This window comes from Sylvia atricapilla, chromosome 4, assembly GCF_009819655.1.
Source record: "Sylvia atricapilla isolate bSylAtr1 chromosome 4, bSylAtr1.pri, whole genome shotgun sequence".
Lineage (NCBI taxonomy): Eukaryota > Metazoa > Chordata > Aves > Passeriformes > Sylviidae > Sylvia > Sylvia atricapilla.
In genome coordinates, this window is record NC_089143.1 from 22,872,989 (window position 1) to 22,894,382 (window position 21,394).

The 21,394-nt window shown below is 39.6% G+C and overlaps 1 protein-coding gene across 3 annotated transcripts in view; it reads left to right on the top strand.

Annotated features, from left to right (window-relative positions):
* Positions 1-21,394, top strand: part of LOC136360215 (complement C1q tumor necrosis factor-related protein 7) — a 99,288-nt gene that overhangs the window by 18,671 nt on the left and 59,223 nt on the right. The window contains exons 2-4 of one of the 3 annotated variants that reach the window (XM_066317280.1): positions 13,927-14,126; positions 14,991-15,236; positions 16,029-16,660. In XM_066317280.1, the coding sequence (XP_066173377.1) occupies positions 14,999-15,236; positions 16,029-16,660 (870 nt within the window). In that variant the 5' untranslated portion in view covers positions 13,927-14,126; positions 14,991-14,998. Of the gene's footprint in view, positions 1-13,926; positions 14,127-14,969; positions 15,237-16,028; positions 16,661-21,394 lie in introns of those variants that run through there. The other 2 variants (XM_066317282.1, XM_066317281.1) reach the window with 2 other exon arrangements.

The following is a 21,394-nucleotide window of genomic DNA, read 5'->3' on the forward strand; positions in this document are numbered from 1 at the left end:
TCTTCAGAAGTCCACAGGTGAAGTGAAGGCAGCAACAGTGCATGAGGCTTGGGGGTATGCCCTACATCCTGTGGCCTTCCAACAGGTTTTTCCTCTGTAACTGCTGGCCTACTGCGTCTCTGCCAAGGTCTGAAGACAGACTCCAAACAGTGAGAAGTGACTATGACATCTGGGCTCACCGCAGCTTCAACATTCTCCACAACAAACACTCTACTTCAGCCAGATTTCTGGCAGGAAAATCAAGTTCCATGTCTGAGATTTCCATTTAAGGGCTTTTCCCAACCATCTTTTAACTCAGCCAGCTACATCATCACACAGAGGAAAGCCTTCTCACTGCCACCTTCCTGCTACCACACCACTTTTTGGACAGGTGCCCTTTTCTGTCCCATATGGGCATAAGTTCTGGAGGAACAGAAGCGCACTAAGGTGGCCCTGGATGCTCCTTGGCTTCCTTCACATGCTGCTGTATCTCTCCTTTCTCTTCAGCTTCAGCCTCCTGTCTAGGAATTAAAGCAAAAATCTAAGGGAATCTACATCTCAATAGACAGGGAACAAAGGGGAAAGGGTCTTCTCCCACATGTCTGATGGGAGCAGGACAGATTTTGACCTTTGGGCTCCTGGGGCTGGTAAGAGAGCTCAGCAGTGTCAGGGGCCCAGCAAGGAGAGGGGAGCTCTGTGCTGGCAGACACAGGAGGAGGAGGAGAAGGAAAGCCATCCTGACAGGCAATGGCAATGTCACCACACTGTAACTCAGCCAGCACTGTGGCTGTGACACGTAGTCACCAGTCACACCACTGTGTACAGCTGGCTGCTCATGAGGAGCAAAACAAGGGTCTGAACTATCTGACAGTCTGAGGTTAATACAGATAAATAAACAAACTAGGGCTTGAATAATAATGAGACACATCTGGATTAAGAAATCATGATTGTTTTGTTAAAAGTGCGCCAGTGAAAGCAGTATTTTATAAAGTATTTGAAAATCTGTCCTTTGAGCTGTTTGTAATTAGCACATAGTTTATGCAGCTTTGATGAACTTAAAAGGGTTTTTTTCTTCCTATAAGAGCCACTGATGTCACCTAGCTAAACATTATATATACTACTTTCCTTGGCTTTTAAGTCTAGCAGAATGACAATCGCTACAGATGCCAGATAACACAATTCAGGCAGATGCATTTTTGCAGCTGTACTTCCGCATTTCTGTTAGAGATGATGAGTTTATGCTGGTCTGAGAACATAACATGAAAACTATTCTTGTACGTCATTCAGAATCTTTCTTACTGGTGTTAATACACAACAGGAAAACAGCTCTTACAATTTGGTGGACCAATAAATGACTCGGATTTTTAATTGTAAATTTATAATACTCAACAAAGAAAAAGTTGTGGCTATCATAATGTTACTACATTTCTGAGAAAGATAATATACTAATGAACAGATTATTCAGTGTCTCTTAAAGCAAGAAATAGAAGGAACTGAATGAAATTATTAGCTAAAAATTTTAAGGGGATAAAAAGGTTTTAAGGAAACAAATGTATTCTGTGCATAATTAATTTAACAAATCTACCAGTTATAAGATGTGTTGTGAAAAGCCAGAGTTTAAGTTCCTCTCACGTTTATGGATAAAGAGTCCAACAAAGCTGACAAGAAAGTAAGGACTCAGAAAGTATCTCAGTTTGGAAGAGGAAGCAGGCAGAAAACCTCGTGGCAAGCATCTCTGTGCTGCCCACATCTCTGGGAACAGTGCAAGAGCCTGCTACAGGACACTGCCCCACAGAGAGGGTTCAGGACTAGAAGGGCTTCTGATCATATTTACCAGAGCCCTTCACAGGTAACATTCACATGAAATTACTATTACCGTTGATTTCATAATTGCCGCAAGAGAATAAGTTGGGACACCAATTAATTTTATTGAGAAGGAACAGTAGTGGCTTATGAACTTCCACAGAGACCCAGTCTCCTGCATTAACAAAATAAGCAGAATAGATAAATACTATAAAAGAGCAGCTATGCCAAGAAAATTGTCTCCAAATGAAGTGTTTTGATATTCTTTCCCATGAGCTGATAAATTTATGATACTTATTTTTTAGCTTTACAGTGTGTGTACAAATATATATATATTTGAACAGACATGCATTCAAACTTTTCCAAAGGCAGTAGAAAAAGAGAAGACTCATAAGGAACCACAGCATCTCACAGGTAGAAAAAGAGAATTCTAAGCAGGAAAGACATGACTTTTGAGCACAGGAGAGTTTTCAATTGCAATTACCTGTTCAAGACAAGGTAATTTAAGTAATAAACAAAATCACAAATATCAGATTAGAACTTTCTGCAGTGCCCAAGGAAGATAACTAAAACAAAGATAAAACCAACAAAACAGCTTATTGCATGTCAGGTTACTGTTTATCAGCTAGAAACAAATCAAAGTACATTGTAATTTAGGCCATCAGAGAATAGATCTGAATTAAAGAAAATTAATTCCATCAAAGTAAAATAAAAAAACCCCTTCTAATAACATATTTTACATAAATGTATCCACCATGCCTCAGGGCACTGAAGAAAAGCTAAGTGAAAACAGGATTCCTTTGGCTGGTAAATGTAAGGATATATACACACATGTACACATACACTTATTTTTCTGTGATGAAAATATGTCCTAGCTGAGGGAAAAGTGACTGCCTGAACTGAGCCAAAAGACTCTAAATTGTAATATTTTTTTCTGTTTTACATCTTGATTCCGTGCCATAAAACTTAAATAGAAAGAAAGAAAGGTCATTTTAACCAAGGCAAAGAGAAAGCTTCTCCATGTTTTATGTATTTCAACTTTATTTGCAAGTCAATATGTTCTGAATCTCTGTAGGTATCCATTAAAGTGGAAATTGCAAAACCCTTTTACCCTGATGGAAATTTGAAGCTGATAAGCTCTAAGCCCTACATGACTCCTCTTTTTTATATATATTTTATTTGTATTAACAATTATGTAAGGAAATTTCTGGGGGACAGATCATTAGAAGTGATTCTGGCATACTGCTTGTCTCAGACTTGCCAGAATTTCTTAGGAAATAAATTTAAATCAAGGTCACTGTTCAAAATGAAAAAAGACTCATGGCAGTCTGCTGCCATGGAGTTGCAACTGCAAAATAACACTGAGTTTATTGTCATTGTTGTATCTGCAGATACTTGAGAGAAACTCAGGCAAAACTCTGGACACTAATATAACAGCGAATTTTATTCACTGATTATGGAACTGTGCAAAGGGTTCTCTACAATCACTTCTCTTTGTAAGAAATATACGTATTTTGGCATAACCCAGCACATACCCCTGCCTGGGCTGTGTTTGCACTGCAGCTGCACCCCGAGACTGTGTCACCTGTGGATAGGGCTGTGTGCTACCTGTGTGTTCTGTCTGCTCCTTGCCCAAGGGAAGCCCTGTGATGCTGTCTCTAGACCCCCTGGGCACAGGGCATCACTCAGCCTGGGGTCACCCAAATGGACCCTTCCTGGCTCTGTGGGTCACCCTAATGGTGCTGTGTGGGTCAGATGGCTCCAGCTAGGCTATTGCCAGTGGCATCTCAACAATTTCGGGGAAGACCAGCTGGGCTGGGGACATCCTAAGGTGACTCTAATACTCTGTGATTCAAGATTAGGTGGAACTTGTTGACAGACTGAGATCAGGGGAAATTAAAGTGAAAATGAGATTTAACTGGTTGCTAAACACTCTGTGACCTTCAGACCATCTGGGAATGCCCACTTATGTCCCAAGGAGACTGAGCTGAAATCACATCCTACCACATGCAAAGTAAAGCCTGCTCCCTACCACACAAAGGCCAGACTTTCCTACTGAAGAGTGGCATGTTGACTGACAGCTGCAGCTTTTTTGTGCTATTCCCTGGAGGAACCCAAGAAAACAAACACTTCTCAGGCAGGATGGATTTCAAAAGAAACCAGACCAATTATTGTTGCAAGAACTTAAGTGAGAAAACACCTTCTGTCAGAAATGACCGGTTATCAGATGGTAGACCTCATCTGCACTGTAATGAAAAAAAAGGCAAGAATTATGCTGACTTCATCCATTTTAATCTCCCATGAGAGAATTGATTCGAAATACAAAATGGCACTTCACAATTACTTAAGAAAAGCAAAATCTGAAAAGTGCTCTTGAAATTACCTGCTTTTACATCAGTAGAGCAATATTAGCCCCGACATTATTGATGTTGTTGTTTTACTGGTGAAGAAATAGAATCATGTAAGATTAAATAATTGCCATGGAATAGACATTTTGATCAAGGAACAGAAACTAAATCTCCTGAAAGAAAACTCTGTGCTCTGTTTTCTTTCTTCCTCTATGTGAATTTGATCAAATGCCACTAATAAAAGAGAGATTTGCATTTGATTTCAGTATATAGAGAAGCAGGCTGACAAATGATTATGTGTATCAAACTGAAGTTATTATATCACAAAAAACACTGTCTTTCTTCTAAAGTGAATTTGTTAGACAAATTTGAGTCAAACAAAAGAAGACAAACTCCTCTCCTCTCCTCTCCTCTCCTCTCCTCTCCTCTCCTCTCCTCTCCTCTCCTCTCCTCTCCTCTCCTCTCCTCTCCTCTCCTCTCCTCTCCTCTCCTCTCCTCTCCTCTCCTCTCCTCTCCTCTCCTCTCCTCTCCTCTCCTCTCCTCTCCTCTCCTCTCCTCTCCTCTCCTCTCCTCTCCTCTCTCCTCTCCTCTCCTCTCCTCTCCTCTCCTCTCCTCTCCTCTCCTCTCCTCTCCTCTCCCCTCCCCTCTTTTTAAAGATTTGTCAGGACATACTGTGATTAGGATATACAGTAGTCTATGTAAATTAACCAAACAAGTGGATAACTCCTCCAGAGTTCTTTATAACAGCATGAGTTTTTAATTTTCAAAGTTTGCAAAAATTAGAAAACAAATAAATTAGATAATACTTCCATTTTCTTCATAAGCTTTTTACTTATTTAAAACTGCCTGCCTGAATTGTCCAAATCAGAAATACAGAGGAAAAATATTTGTCAGTGTTATTTCAACATGAAAGAGCTCTTAAAACAGATTTTAGATTTTTACAATGTGTTGTAAGAAAAATCCAAAAATTTTTTTCATATAAGGAAGTTTGACACTTCACAGTACATGGCAATTCATGTATTAAACACACTAAACAAGCTGGACCGAGACTCTACAAATTCAAACAGTCCAACATAGAAATGGTTCTCATTAGGAGACAGATGAAAGCAAGACAAGATTCTGAAGGACACAGGTTTTCTACGTGGCTCAGTGAATGCTTCAGTGGGGAGAAGTATAAAGATCCATATGGATCTTTGAATGCCTTGTGCTGAAAACTGTTAATTGCATATGTGTAGACTGAACTTATGCTGCCAGACCAGGATCACAATACTTTCTTCTTCTTTGAATAAGTACAACCTGAAACCGTCCAGACCTCTGGGGGCACTGAGATCCCTGAAATCCCTGCCAGCCTCTCCTGGAGTGTCCCATTACCCTACCCATGGTCCAGAACCCCATTTCAGCCCAGCTGACCCCCATCCATAAGATGATATTCTGGTCTGGCCTCGGATGCCACAGCTGGCATCTTCAGACTGCCCTGGTCCCTGCTGGGGATGGGCTCTGGCTGGTGAGATCCTGCCTTGCTACCCTGTTCCCTGCGAGTTCCATGGCTCCCAGTCCCAGGGAACAGCCAGCCCTTGCCCAACACAATAACCTCCACAAGATATGAAGTTGTAGAACATCAGCCCAATCAAGCAGAAATGCAGATCCTGAGTGAGTGCTGGGTACCAGTTGGGTGCCAGAGATACCCAGGGTCAGCTTGGGTGGAGACAGCACTCCTGGCAAGTCTGCTGGGAGCAAGGGTGCATTGTCCCTTCTGCTTTCCTATGGAAATAGAAATCTTTGTTTCAGTAAGAAATTATCAAACCATACAGAATTTAAATGGAATTTTATTTTGCAGCTCCAAACTGTTTAGAGCTGTCTTTCTTATGTGCATGCCCTTCTGTTTCACAAAGAGGTCAACCTCACTAAAAAGAAAAGGTCTGATTTAATCAGGAAGAGGCATACTTTAAAAACCTGTTATTACCCAAAAGCAGACATTACATAAATTTTATTCTATTTTTATATCTTCCTGGCTCCAATCTCCTGAATCTGACATTAACCATAACAATTGCACATGTGACTAAACCAGGCCAAATTCTCCTTTTTCTGTTCCAATATAAATATGGAAGTAATACTGTTGAAGTAATATCTTTGAGGTAGACTCCCTCCATGAGAACAGGACTTTTCTCAGAACAGCCAGAGTCAGAAAAGTATACTGATTTTGAAGCCAGGTTTTTACTGACTCTTTGAAGCAGTAAAGTGGAGACTACCAGAGCTGACATGAGAGCCAGGCAGCCCCAGAGGCTGTGCAAGCAAGCCAATGTTGGTGGCACTTTGAAAAGCACAGGAGGCTTCAAAGCTCTCATGCCATTTCAAAATGCCTTGGGCTTTCAGAAGTTCAAGCACCATTAATTTAGAGTGAAACTTTAGCTTTTAAATGCATTTATCATTTGTGCTGAGACACAGCCACTCACACCTCTGTCACAACCTCTCTCTTATGTTTGACTTTAGTTTCTTGTTGAAACTCTATCATTGCTGCTCTTGACCAAGCCAACATTAGACCAAGGGTCAGAAGATCAAGACCTTCCAGCTAACTCTGGGCAGTGAATACTGTAGTGCCCTGTGGATGTAGTTCTGCAGGAAAGCTGCCAGCATTGATATGGTCACAGGTTGCTCAGGCATTGAGCCCTGTGAGGTGTGCACAGCCCGGGTCTCACACTGCTGTCCTGAGCACCTGTGTTGCCTAGGTAGGCAAAACTTCCAGTTTTCCTCCTGGAAAAGTTAACAGCTTGGTGTGTTGCAAGTGTACCCTCTGTACATTTAAAAGCATCGTTATCTTAACTATGATGATTTTTAAAAAAAACTTACTGAAAAAATTTTGAAAAATTTACCCATGGCAAGCCATGGACAGATATCCTTTTCAATTTACCGCAGAACAGGAACAAGAGACTGCCACTCAGCTGAACAGGGCTGCTAGATCACAGCCTTCACTGCTCCTCTGTCAGAGAAATTTATGGGCATCTTCCCTGACTTGCTTCAGAAAAATCAACCAGCTTAGTGCAGTCTAAGCCTTTAAACCACTCCTTTGGTCTCTGCCTAGTTCAATGTAGAATGTAGTCCCTGGCTGGATACCTACTTTTCCACGCAGTTCTCAAAAAGGCAGAGTGCCAGGTGATATCATTTAATGAACTTCCAGAAGAAAACAATGTGCTGGGGAAGGAGCATCCTTTTGAGGGCCTGTAAGCTTTCTTCTCACATTTTTCTTCTTACATGGTGACCATATGCTGTACCAAGTAAGCAATTGGGAGAATCCACCTTCAGAGGTGTCCATGATCTAATAAATAATATTTACCTTGAGGGCATGAGAATTAAGCCATGCCAAGGGAGTACAGCATATTCAGCTAAATATTCAGTGAAGTTCCAAAAGTAGTTCTTGCTTGCTGGCTGTCCCCCATCAGTGCCTCCCATGCAAAGTGATTGCTCTCACAAGGGGAGCTCTCTATGGAGTTCTGCTCACAAAGTCCAGGTGGGAACACAAGCAAGCACGAGGCACAAGGCAGAGGAAGTCTGTCCCCGTGACCTGTGGCAAGAACCTGTGACTTCTGTTCTTATTTCTCCCCATGTGCCTTCTAGTTTGACATTTTATTTTTACACATATGTAAATATACATTTATATTTTTTTTTATTTTATTTTTATTTTATTTTTTCTAGTTTGAAATTTTATAATTTACACATGTTTTTCCTCTTTTCAAACCATCCAAAATGGTTTACCCAGCCTGTTTTTTATTTCTCTTCTATCATCACAAGGTTGGCAAGGCAGAATGATCTAAGACAGAAGATAGAAATTTTCATGGTAAGGGCTGGAGAGAAACCAAGAGGAGGAACCTGCTTGAACTGAAAGACATTTCACAGGAGATAGGCACACTGCTCTAGGCATCTATCCACATCTTTAGATGCCTACATGCTGCCATATGCTGTATTCCAGTCCAGATTCGTAGCATACCCTTCAAATTCTAGGTCACCCCTGAAGACAGCTTCTAATTTATGGCTCCTGTCTCTTTTTCTCATTTTATTTTAAGAAAATAGAGGAAACATTTCAAATAAGCCTGTACCTGAGGTGTAGGGACATTCATATCCTGTGTCTCCCAGTGTTAAATCCTGGCCATTTTTCTCTGCACTGCAACCAAACATGTTATTGTCTCCACTTTACTTGCCAACTGTAAGCAACTGGCCTCACTTCTTGGCTTTCTGTCAAAACAAATTATGTCAGGTTATATTTATTTGTGTGTTCTGGTACAGCTGGCAGTGAAACTGCTTTGCCTGCCAGCATTCTCAGCCCCAGCTGAGTCAAGCTATCTCACCAATGCATACCTTGACCAGGCTCTCTGGCATTTTTCAGAAAAACAACCTTCCAAATAATGGGAATACCTAGAGAGATAATGTTTAAAGTCAGACACTGAGAAATGAAATTGCTCCCACTCTTGTGATATTTTGAAAATCAAACATATTAAACTTTCGGCCTTGATTACAAGCACTCAATTTGTCATGAAGGCTTCAGACATGGTTGAAAAATTTGACTGCATTCAACACAGTCATGAAAAAGATTGTTCAAACATGACTGACTACAAACTTAAGTGTGTGAGACTGTTAAATGTCAGCACTGCTAATGAGGCCTTTAAAGATTGTTTTCTTAGAAATATTTAGCTAATGGCCCTTCCCACTGGCTGATTGATTCCTTTGGGCACCATCAATTCTGGTACTGGGAATCAGAAGTTCAGGCTGTTCAAAAACTGTCGGGTCACTTTCCCCTTCTTACACAAGGGAAACAAAACAGCCATGTGAAGATTGCTGGATTGTGTAGCTAACCCAAGCAGTGTGGTAATGGCCAGCTGTGGTCTTGATTCATTAGAATAAGGTGTGGTTACAGGTGAAGTTCTGGAAGTTCAGCATAGGCCCCATTACACAAAACAAGATGGGAGATGTATAAAGCTGCGGGCAACTGAAGGTGGATGATCACTGTAAAATCCATGGGGGAAAAGATCCATCATTAACACTCATGTTTTAATGTCATAAATATCATACAGAGCAAAGAAACTGCTGAGTGTGGCATGCCAAACCATAAGCACCTGTTTCTGAGGCCTTGTAGAAAGGTAAGTAGTGGTGGCAAATTGAATGGCAGGTTTGAACCCTTCAGACATGTGGACACAGTTGACTTTTGTGGACCATGTTTTGAGAGGGAAAAGACTGGCATAGCCAGTGAGATTTCAAATTAATTGCTGAAGATGTCTCTCTGATTCTCATCCTGAATTATCTCCTTATTCACCTTGTTTCTCCTACCCTACTATTCCTGGATGGGAGAGTTGAGGGAGGTCTGTGCATCTCTCAATGAGGATTCATGGTAGTGATGTGGGGTATTTGGGGCCTTTCATCTGGAAAGCCAAAGGACATAGAGACTCTCTTGTTCTTTACCACTAATCCATTGCCAGAGCTGCAGACAGAAAGGGCCCACAAGTATCACAACTTCTCATCTACATCTTTGTGCACAAGGAAGTTAAAACACATCTTCTACTGCCTAAACAGCTGTGTGCATGTATTGGAAGTGAATTCCAAACTAGCAAGGCAAGAAAAAAGTAAGAACATAGCCAGGGTAGCTTGTGACTAATAGCTATTGGCACTTAACCCAGCTTTTATTTATAAAAGATTTATGGGAAATCTTCTAGGCTTGTTTCAAAACAATGCCAATTAATAAATTTTAGAATTAACCCTACACAGTTGAACAAGTGAGAAAGATTAGATCATATACCAGAAAGTCTCAAAACTGGGAATTTCTTACATACCCTTAATTTCCAAGTTTAAAAAAATGTTAATGACATAGTCTGAGTATATCAGTAATAAAATGAGATTTCCTAATGGCTTGATGATAAAGCCTCTGCTGAGCCCTGGCTTCAATGGGGATCTAACTTACAGAGTACGTTCTCAAGGAAGATCACAGAATTACAGAATAGTTTATATTGGAAGAGACCTTTAAATTCATCTACTCCAACCCCCCCTACAATTATCAGGCACATCTTCAGCTAGATCACTTTTCTTAGAGTTCTGTTCAACTCGGCCTTGAATGTTTTCAGGGATAGGGCATTGACCACTTCTCTGGAGAACCTGTTCCAGTGTTTTGCCATCACCATAAAAATTTCTTCCTTCTATCTATTTTAAATCTATCCTATTTTAGTTTAAAGCCATATCCCCTTATCCTATTGCAACCTGCCCTAGTAAAAAGTCTGTTGCCATCTTTTTCACAAGCAGCACCTTTAAGTACTGACTCTCTCAGCACATGTTCATAGGAGAGGTGCTCCAGACCTTTGATCATCTTTGTAGCCTCCTCTGAACCTGCTCCAGCATGTCCATGTCTTTCCTTGCTGAAGACTCCAGATTTGGACACAGCGTTCCAGGTGGGATCTCACAAGAGTAGAGTAGTGAGACATAAGCATCTCCCTTGACCTATTGGACATGATGCTTTTGATTCTTTAGATCTGCCACCTTAACAAACTGCAACAAGGTCCAGAAAAAGTTTTTGCATGTTTTTTCCAGTATTAAATGAATGAGATGACTTTAGGAACTCACTTGGAAAATCTGTCTCAGAAACCATTCTAAGCAACCTGGTCTAGTGAAAAGTGTCCCTGCCCACAGCAGGGAGGCTGGAACTAGATGATCTTAAAGGTCCCTTCCAACACAGACCATCCTATGATTCTATGACTAAACTGATTAGCATGTCCATCATCTTCCAGTGAATGCCTTGATGTGCACTCTTGCTCTACCTAGTGGATTTGAAACTGATTGAAATGCCATTTCACAGATGTAAAATAACATTATTCTAACCCTCAGTTTATGCAATTTTCATTATTATTTTTGGTGATGGCTATAATGAAGATGTCTGTTATTGTTCTAAGGAATACCACATGCTTATTTTGGCTTTTGGTTTTTGGAAAAATACATTGAACTCTTCAAATGTTGTTTTTCTCTGGAGAAAAATCACTTGGCATATATAAATGACTTTGTTTCCTACCCCAGTTTATGGACAAAAGTTTTTATCTTTGAAAAGGACAACGAGAAGCCAAGAACAAAGTGTTATTTATGCTTCACGTTCTGCCTCCCAGTTAACTCTCTGTGAAAAAATATTTAACTACAACATAGGTGATTTCTGAGAAAGTGATATGGGAAGTCTATTATACCCTCTAACTTCATCAATCCCTGTGAACTGAAATCTCTGATTTTGACCTCCTAAGTCAACTTGAAATTTCAAAAGCCATGGTCATATGCTCTCTTTCACCTTTAATGTTTCAGCAGTGCTTTTAAAGCACTGACTGGGAAATAGGGGGCATGGGTTCAATACTGTACTTCCTTCTTTGTTCTGAGGAGATTCCTTTCTGAGTCTCTTTCCAAGAGACTGCAAAAACAGACAGGCACCTCCCCTTGTTTTAAAATGACAACTGCTATGCACAAAGAAATGCAAGAGTGTGACTTCAAAGGGTAAGAGAAGTCCTGATTCTCTGGCTTAATGCATGGTGTCCCGAATGTAATTTTTGGCTACCACTGTTGGAAGCAGCTTTCTGTGTTCCCCCAAGACTAAATTCAGGTCTGTAAACATCATCACCTGAATCATTATCATAATTTTCTCCCAAGCCCAGCTCTGTTTGCCTTATTGCATTCCCACCATCCAGCTACACAGCCCCGTCACTCCTTAAGACCCCCAACACAGAGATGAAATCTCCATATATTGTCCTCTGTGCCTTCTCCTTCCCAAACTGGTTCTCCAAACACAATGCCCAAGCCATCTAAGGCACATCCCTATCTCAACAACCCATTCCCCTCACCTTCCCCAAATGACATTTTGCCCATGGTATTTTCAGAAATACGTCCCAGACTAATTAATTTCCTGTAGGCACATGAGAAGAACAGCAGGGGAGGTCTGGGAGCTGGAGACAGCTCTGCACATCAGTAAGGTACTGGCCAGCCAGTGACAGCAGCAGCTGTGTGAAGGTTTTTAATCTGATTTGTAAAATATCCTTGACACAGACAAAACTAGCAATTGTTGAGATTGTTTTTGCCTGGCTTACATGCAACACAGTGTGGGAACATCCAGCCTACTGATTCAGACTTTCATCTGGCAAAGGGCAGGATATTTTTTTCCAGTCCTTGATCCTTAGGTCATGTCTGCTTCTTATCCATCAGCTTTGTCAAAATGCATATGCATTTTGAAGTGCCTCCAAGCTGTTCCCTCCTGGCTAGGTGTTTAAAGCTTTTCTTCTCTGCAGAGACATTTTTTTGTCCCTAATTTAAGTCCTATGAAAATCCATGAGCTTTATTTGAGTTCACCCAGTAGTATATCAGAGCAAACATTTCTGTGAAGTTTGTCTTGTAGCTAACAACTGCCTTGGAGTTATCACTTGCTGCTCTGCTGTAACGTCCAGCATTCATATGCTAATCCATTTGTGGAGACTGCTGTGCCTGACTGTATGGTAAGGCTTTATCAAATGACAGCAAAATTAATAGTTTGGTTCCTGCCAATTTGATGCAAGATGTCTAAAATGAAAAGCAGAATATATATCACTGAAGAGAATTTTGGAGCATTGTTTATTTCTCTCCAAATACAATATTTTCATCTTTTTTTCTGCATTTCCACTGACACCATAACAGTTTCTAATTCTCCACTCCATAAAAGAAAAAATTCTTCATAAAGACTGTGTATGTGTACATGCATATATATAGATATATGCTGATCTTTTCCCTGCTGAATAGGTCGGACCATGCCATCCATATACCAGTTGAAATATCATGAACTGCAAATAAATGTAATGGCTTGTGGTTTTTAAAGAAATCAGTTAATGTCACTCAGTACCACAGAGGGGAGAATGAGAACAATGTCTAGATCAAAAGGATCTGCAGAGGGATCTGGACAGGATGGATCAGTGGGCTGAGGCCAGTCGTGTGAAGTTCAACAAGGTCAAGTGCCAGGTCCTGCAACCCCAGGCAGAGCCACAGGCTGGAGCAGAGTGGCTGGACAGTGCCCAGCAGAAAAGGACCTGGGGGTGCTGGTCAACAGCTGAACATGAGCCAGCTGTGCCCAGGTGGCCAAGAACACAAATGGCACCTGGCCTGTACCAGAGTGCTCAGCAGGACCAGGGCAGGGATTGTCCCCCTGTACTGGGCACTGGTGAGGCACCACCTCAAATCCTGTGCTCAGCTCTGGAACCCCACTTCAAGAAAGACACTGAGGTGCTGGAGAAGACACTGAAGGGCAGCAGAGCTGATGAAGGGTCTGGAGCACAGGTCCTATGAAGAGCAGCTGAGGGAGTTGGGGGTGTTTAGCCTGGAGGTTTGGGGGAGACCTTATCACTCTCTACAACTCCCTGAAAGGAGGTGGTAGCCAGGTGGGGGTCAGTCTCTTCTCCCAAGGAACAAATGACAGGATGAAAGGAAATAATGTCAAGTTGTGGCACAGGAGGTTTAGATTGGGTAGCAGGAAATCTTTCTTCACAGGAAGGGTTGACTAGTATTTGAACAGGCTGCCCAGGAAAGAGGCGGAGTTATCCTCCCTGGAAGTGTTCAAGAATCTGTGGATTTTACATTGTTAAATGAAGAACATGGTGACAGTCTTAGGTGGATGGCTGGACTTGATAAGCTTACCTTAACAGTCTTTTCCAACCTTAATTCTATGAGTTCTATGGTTCTATGAGTCTATCATTTACTGTAAATAAAAAGACTGCATTTCACAGATATTTTTCTCAATCACCCATTCTATTTCTTCTTTTTCTCCCCACAGAAACCAGTGGATTCTGATTTCCTTGAATGCTTGTAAATTAACTCTGAAAGAATGGACAGCTCCAATAAAAAATACCACATAAATTTTCTGAGAAGACAGCAGAGGAACTAGAAAAAACAGCTTGACTTGTAGGTTCTCACCTGATCCATGATTGACTCTCTGCTAATGCAACACTAATTTAAGACACCTTTGTATACCAGGTACTGCAATTACTCAGCATGTCACTGTACAGTTGATTTTCTTTAGTATCCCAGTATACAGTGGGACAGAGAAATCTTTCCATCCATCCAATAGTTTATGAAAACACCCAAATACTGTATTAAAGGATTTAACCAATTTTCTTGCAAGATATTAAAACACAGTTCATTGAATATGACAGCCCAAGCCAGGCTTAAAAAACTCTACCTGTTAGCAGCCTATTCACACTCCACCATCCCCTGCAGGGCGGGGCAGCTGCCTGGTTCCACCTGACCGATTAGGGTGAAGTGGTTTTTTGTGCTTTTTCCAAAAGGCACTGAAGCTGTAGCTCTCCAACTGCCATCCTTTCTACAGATTCAGCAAGTTTCTAATGCAGTTAGTTAAACTAGAGATTCATTTGCTACCATAAGGGCAAATTTCAAAAGGAAATGAAGGCATAAGCTTTATCCTCATCACAGGCACATGCTTCTAGCACAGACCAACTCCCTCCAGCAAGAGGGCTTTTATCTGTAAAGCTTATATAGGGCCCAAAGACAAAATAAACGATGCAATCCAGGGTCTCTGCACTGAAAAAAAACCAGATGATTTTTTTCACATGTCAACATTTGGTCCCAAAAAGCTGATGTCACCAGTTACACTGTGTCAGTGTACAGCTACTTACTTGAAAATCATACAGCAACACATACAGTGTCCAGAAACAGCTCCAACCTGACAGACTTTCCTCCTTGCCTCCTACATGGATTTTGGTAATGCAGAAATTCCAGGCTGAGGTCTGCACCTCTACCTGTGCATAAATGTCACACTTCTTTGCATATTCAGAGCCTTTTGCATGCGACTAGAGTGTCTTATTAATTTTCTTTTTCCAGATCTGAGAATGTTTGTGTTGCTGTACATTACAAGTTTTGCCATCTACACAAGTGAACAACCTCTTCAAAGCCAGACCAAAGGAGAAAACTACTACATCAGATATATCTGTAGCATCCCAGGTTTGCCAGGCCCTGCGGGGCCCCCTGGAGCCAGCGGATCCCCCGGGCCACACGGACGCATTGGTCTTCCAGGAAGAGATGGTAGAGATGGCAGGAAGGGAGAAAAAGGGGAAAAAGGGAGTGCAGGTACTGAATATTTGTGTAACCTAACACGTAGCACAAGACAGCAAGACGTTTCATCATTGTTATATCTATCTATCACTCCATGTATCTATCTATATCTATCAATCTATCTGTATATATAAATATATATATATACGTATGCCTAGATATATATGATGAATGTGTGCATGTGCCTGTGTGGGTTTAAGTGTGATGCATAGATAAATATAGTGAGAGAAAGAAAGTACAGACATATATTTTAGATGTGTCTAATATGCACATATTTATATCAGTGTAAAGAAATGTCTATGCACAACCTTTCTTTGCAGAGATGTTAAAAAATTTGGGAAGAATGAAGCATGTGTGGTGTCAAATAAACAGTCCCATCTGTGCCATTAGCCAGGCATAAGAGATTAGCAGGTGCTTAGGTTTGCACTAAAAATGCTCTATTTGTAGGAAATATTTAGTGCACAAGTACTGCTATGTAGGTAGTCATGCCGCTGTCCTTGCCATCAGCAGCACCTGTAGTTCAGGCAGCAATAGGCTGATTACATATAAAATTCTTTAATGTGTAATCAAGACACATGAAGATAAGTAGGAATATAGAAACAAAGGACTTGCAAGCTGTGAAGTCTGATCATTTGTTCGAAACTGGCATTGCTTTTGCAAACTAACTAAAAAATTTTAAAAGTATTCTGGAGTATTTTGAAATTCTGATCATGTTTTTCTTGTTTGTTCAGGCACACACAGTAGCCCACACAATCATTCACTGAGGTGATATGTGCAACGATTAACTAACTTAAAATGTTTTTGAAGGTTTAAGAGGAAAGACTGGGCCATTAGGACCAGCTGGAGAGAAAGGAGACCAAGGTGAGTCTGGTAAGAAAGGACCTGGAGGATTGACTGGTGCCAAAGGTGAAGTAGGTCCAGCTGGACCACCTGGACCTAAGGGAGATAAAGGAGACCGAGGAGAGCCAGGTGCACCAGGGGTCTGCAAGTGTGGAAAGATAGTGCTGAAATCTGCCTTTTCTGTCGGCATCACCACGAGCTACCCAGAGGAAAGATTACCAATTGTATTCAATAAAGTCCTCTTCAATGAGGGGGAGCATTACAACCCGTCCACAGGGAAGTTCATTTGTGCCATCCCAGGGATTTATTATTTTTCCTATGATATCACCTTAGCAAACAAGCACCTTGCGATTGGGCTGGTTCACAATGGGAAGTACCGGATCAAGACCTTTGACGCAAACACTGGCAACCACGATGTGGCTTCTGGATCCACAGTGATCTACCTTCAGCCAGAAGATGAAGTATGGCTTGAAATCTTCTACACTGACCAAAATGGTCTCTTTTCTGATCCAACGTGGGCAGACAGTTTGTTTTCTGGATTTCTCTTATATGTTGATACAGATTACCTTGATGCTTTATCAGATGAAGATGAGCTCTGAAGCAGATGTCAAATGACACTCAAACTGGAGGCCTCAGCACAGGATTTTATTCATCTGTGTGGGGAAAACAAAGTTGAAATGAATAAAAATCTGGGAGATCATTCTTGTTTTGATTGGAATGAATTCTGAGCTCATAAGGATGTTTCTACGATCTAGGATGGATTTTTTTAATGAACAGGAGGGATATAAAAATAAACTGTAATTAACAAAAGATTGTATCACTCCAGGACTGACTCATCCCTAAAATTATGTTTATAATACTATTTAAACAAATTTAAGATACTGTACATTGAATTTTATACGAAATGTATTAATTTGCAATTTAGAATGGATATTTTCTATATTACATTAAAGTAAAATTGAAAAATTCGCTGCAATATCATCTTTGGTCACTTTAAAACAGGCAATACATTAAAAACAGATAGGAGAGGAATAAAATAGGAATTACTGTTTCAAGATGCCACTACACAGGTCACAAGAACAGTCCCATCTGATATTTACACCAACGCATAGCAGTCATGACTAACCAACCTCCCAATAAGTACATGAAGATTTGTAATAGCTGAAGACTACTCAACAGCAGCCATAAAGGACTAGAAAAAAGCTATCAAACATACAAAGAATTTAAAAATTGGAACATCTGAAAACTTGGAGATAGTCAGTATTCAGTGGGTATTTTCAGTGTAATTCCAAGTGTCTTTGCTATTATTTAAATCTACTACTATCTTTATGAGATATGTGGGGGAAAAAAGAAACTTTTTGCTGAAGATAATTGTGGATGCCCAAATATGACAGGACAGTAATCACTAATCAGAGAAATTATATGAAATTAAATGAGTCACATCATTAAAGCAGATGTTTCAATACAGCCAAATGCAATGATATAAATGTAGTTCTCACACAAGATGAAAAACTGCATTCTGCAAATGAACTTGGAAAAGGTACATGGGACCTCATGGATTATCAGCTAAACAGGAGTAATAAAAGTAAGCTGTTGCTACCACCCTTTGGATGAATGATAAATGGAACTAAAAGTAGAGATGAATAGTGGTTATCTAGGAAGCAACTACTTCTCTCAGTGTTTCAAAAACTTATTGAATGTTGCAAAAAAAATTTTATACTTCTATTCATGGGGATTACATGAGATGTAACAAGATCAATTAATTTTTCCTGTCAATGAGGTTAAGAGGTGATTTAATCACCATCTGTACCCATCTGGAGATAAAACATCTGGTAGTACCTGACACTTCCCTCTATCAGATAGCAGCACAGCAAGGTCCATTGGTGGGAAACTGTATCAGCCCTCATTGGAAATGAGGAATCCATTTTACCAGTGGCAGCAACGAGTAGTAAAAATCTCTAGGAACATCATGAGTTCTCCACCATTTAACAACAGTCAAGACTGGCAATCTTTCATTGGGTCCTCTTAATTTACAGTCTTTTATTCACCCCAGATTTACAGAGACCTGCTATTTATAACAGTTATTCAGATAACATTAAATGTTTGTGGTCTGTGTTGCACAGCTCTTGAACCCACTTCAGTTATGACCAAAGCTGAAGGAAATTTCTAGGTTTTTTCTGTGTAATTGATGGATTAAGAAAGCTACAACCAGACAAAATGACACAAAAATGCTGCTGAGGTTGCAGAGCCAGCACGATGGTTATACATGGAATATCATCAGTGTGTACCCATGCCCTCACTTCCTCCCACATCAGCATTCATGGCTGTGAGTACACCACTGCTGCTTTATGCAAGGAACAGGTGCAAAGCTCTGACCACAAATCAAATTGGCAGTGCTTGTACAACCATTATTTTAGTTGACAGCGAGAGATGTCTGATAGAAGACAATAGTAGATTATTTTTCTAACTAGACATCTAATTTATTAGTGTCACACAAGAGCTGCTTTCTGTGAAAAATATGGAAGAGAACGCTTGGAGATTCGGTTTATCACCCTGCTGTACAATCATTTATACATCTGCAAATTAAGGACAATATGAGTGCAAACTGCAGTCCAATCATCATTTACAATTATGATTGATGCCAATGCTTCACAGCCACCAGTGCCTATCTGAGGCACAAAGACCATGGCGTTGCTCAGTGCTGCCTGCACTGAATTCCACAGGACAGAACAAGGATCATATCAAGCCCATGACTTCCAGGAAGCATTATTCAATAGATACAAGACGAACCAAAATATATATCATGCAGCAAAAGCAACTGATAGAAGGTTTTAATTAGATTATTATCTTGTAAAATATGGAAATAGGTTTATGACATTTGAATCAGTATAAAGTTTATGTTAGGAATAACAAAACAGTTTTATTCGAATTAGAAAATCTGATAAACCCAACCTTAAGGAAAGAGTATGACCGATTTTCTCCAGACTCTACAAAAATATATTGTAGTTATAATACATCTGGAAATTTCCAGAGAAAACTATTTTTTCTCAATTAAACAGAGAAAATTTACAGCTTTATAGTGAAATATTCCTGGTTGCAATCCTAACTAGAAGCAAACTGCTCCCATGTAAAAATCTGTAAAAATGAATCCAATATAAAAGGAATTTTGACCACACCCATGTTGAAAATGACATCATGGGAATAAGTAAACCAAGAGTTATTGCTTTCCTTTTCTTAGCAATTTTAGATTTATGTCTGTACAAGGATAGAAAAGTAACTAGTCTCCCAAAGTTTTCCCATTTGGATTCTATACTTTTTTGAACAGTTTAATATTTTATGAAGAGTTAAAATAAGTAATTCTGTTGGATTATTTCTCCAGGTTTTGACAAGAAGACTACTTCTACTACACATATGGACGACATATGTATACAAGTACCATGTATCCCTGACCTCATTAAGGGTCTCAAGACATTATCCTAAAGTAAATCATTGCTATTGCTAGTATATTATTTGAAAATATATCAAATTTGATGACATGATATTGCATTTGGGGTATTTATCTGTCTAAATTTGAATTTACACGGAAAATATCTTGGGCTGACATCTTCCCACAATTCAAACCAAGACATGGGGAGGTCTGGTTGGTTTCAAAACAAAAAGCAAAATTTCTTTATGATCAGATTTGAAATTAATCAATGATTTCTACAAAATATATTTGTCATTCTACACATGCCATAATGGCATATAAAATCTGGCATCCAGATGAAAATAGTCATCTAGACTTTGCCTACAGTCCACAGAGAGAAGTAAGTGTCACCAGAAGAAATTCTCAGGAGGAGACATGTCTTTGCTGCAGTACCAACTCTTGGGCTTCCTGATCAAGGCTGCAAAAACTCATACAAACCTCAAACCATCAGGAAAGTGCCAAACAACATTACGAACATCAGTATTCCTGAGATTCTTAAGTAAATGTATATATATATTTACTTGGTACATATGTATGTAAAGATAAATAAGGGAAAATAAAGTTATTTGAAACAAAACAGCTCTCCACAATCTTCTACTCTCTCAGGCTCTCTTTAAACTTGGTAAAGTGACATTAAGGAAGAAGTCAGTCATATACTCCACTGCTCAATATTTTTAACCTAATTAATTAACTAAACATTTATCTACATTTTCAAATTTTATGGGTATGTCACACAGAATAAATACTTTCACTTTCTTGACTACTGGTATTCATGTCCATATGGTTAGGCTGTTATACAATTTTTTCAGGAGTAATAAATTCTCAATGTTTTACAATGCTGAGACAATACAGAGAAAATAACTACTAATGGACATGAGTACTGAGAACATTATCTACCTCCTTCAAATCTTTTTAAATCTACATAACACCATTTAGGTACTATTAGGATAAGCAAAAATATACAAAACTGGAAGCAACTTATTTCATTTCCTACCAAGTATGCTACATTAGTTGTTGCAGTTAATTTAACTATTTACCTTCCACAGGTCACCTACTAGGTTCTGTTCATATTCATTCACTAGGATATTTACTGAATAAATTTGTTTTCACTGATTGGTTTATTTATTGATTTATTTATCAATTGGCAGGTGATTCATATTCAGAATAATTATACTAATGCTGTACTAAGCAATTTGTTTAGCAGGAACTTCAGTTGTATGTGGAAATGGGGCTTGCTTTGGATACATCTTTCAGTAGCTGATGAGTCTCATCCAAGAAATAATACATGAAACTAAACAAATAGAAAAAAACAGGGAAAAAATAGAGTTGAGAAAGCAATATACCACTGTCTTTACCAATGAGTAATGCTTTCAAGAAACAATTTATTCCTTTCAGTATACACTATCCAGACTTCAGCTCAGAGAGCATTGAGAGGTCATATACATTTTTCTGTAACTCCTTGGGTCAACACTCCCAACTCAGATTACATCATCATTTCTGAATTTCAGAGGCATAATTCTTCCCCACATCCACAGGAAAAAATTTAAAAATACTGTCATGAAGTCCTCAGTTACTGATACCTGGTTTTGTCCTAGCTGCATAGATCAGATCAATTCATGAAAGTTACTACCTAGGAGAAAAGAAAAAATAATTAGCAAATATTCACAAAGAGAAAGGTGTCTTGGATTATTTGGCTCATATTCCTCAATTCTGAGTACAATTTCGGCATAATTTTGGCAGCTTCATGCTGGAAGAGCTGTAAGGAGATTTTTTTCCTCCATGCAGATTGCTCTTGAAGCAGCAAGTATTAGTGTAAAATTTCTCTTACCTGACTTTAATTTCCAAAAGTTTAAAGATAACTGTGTAG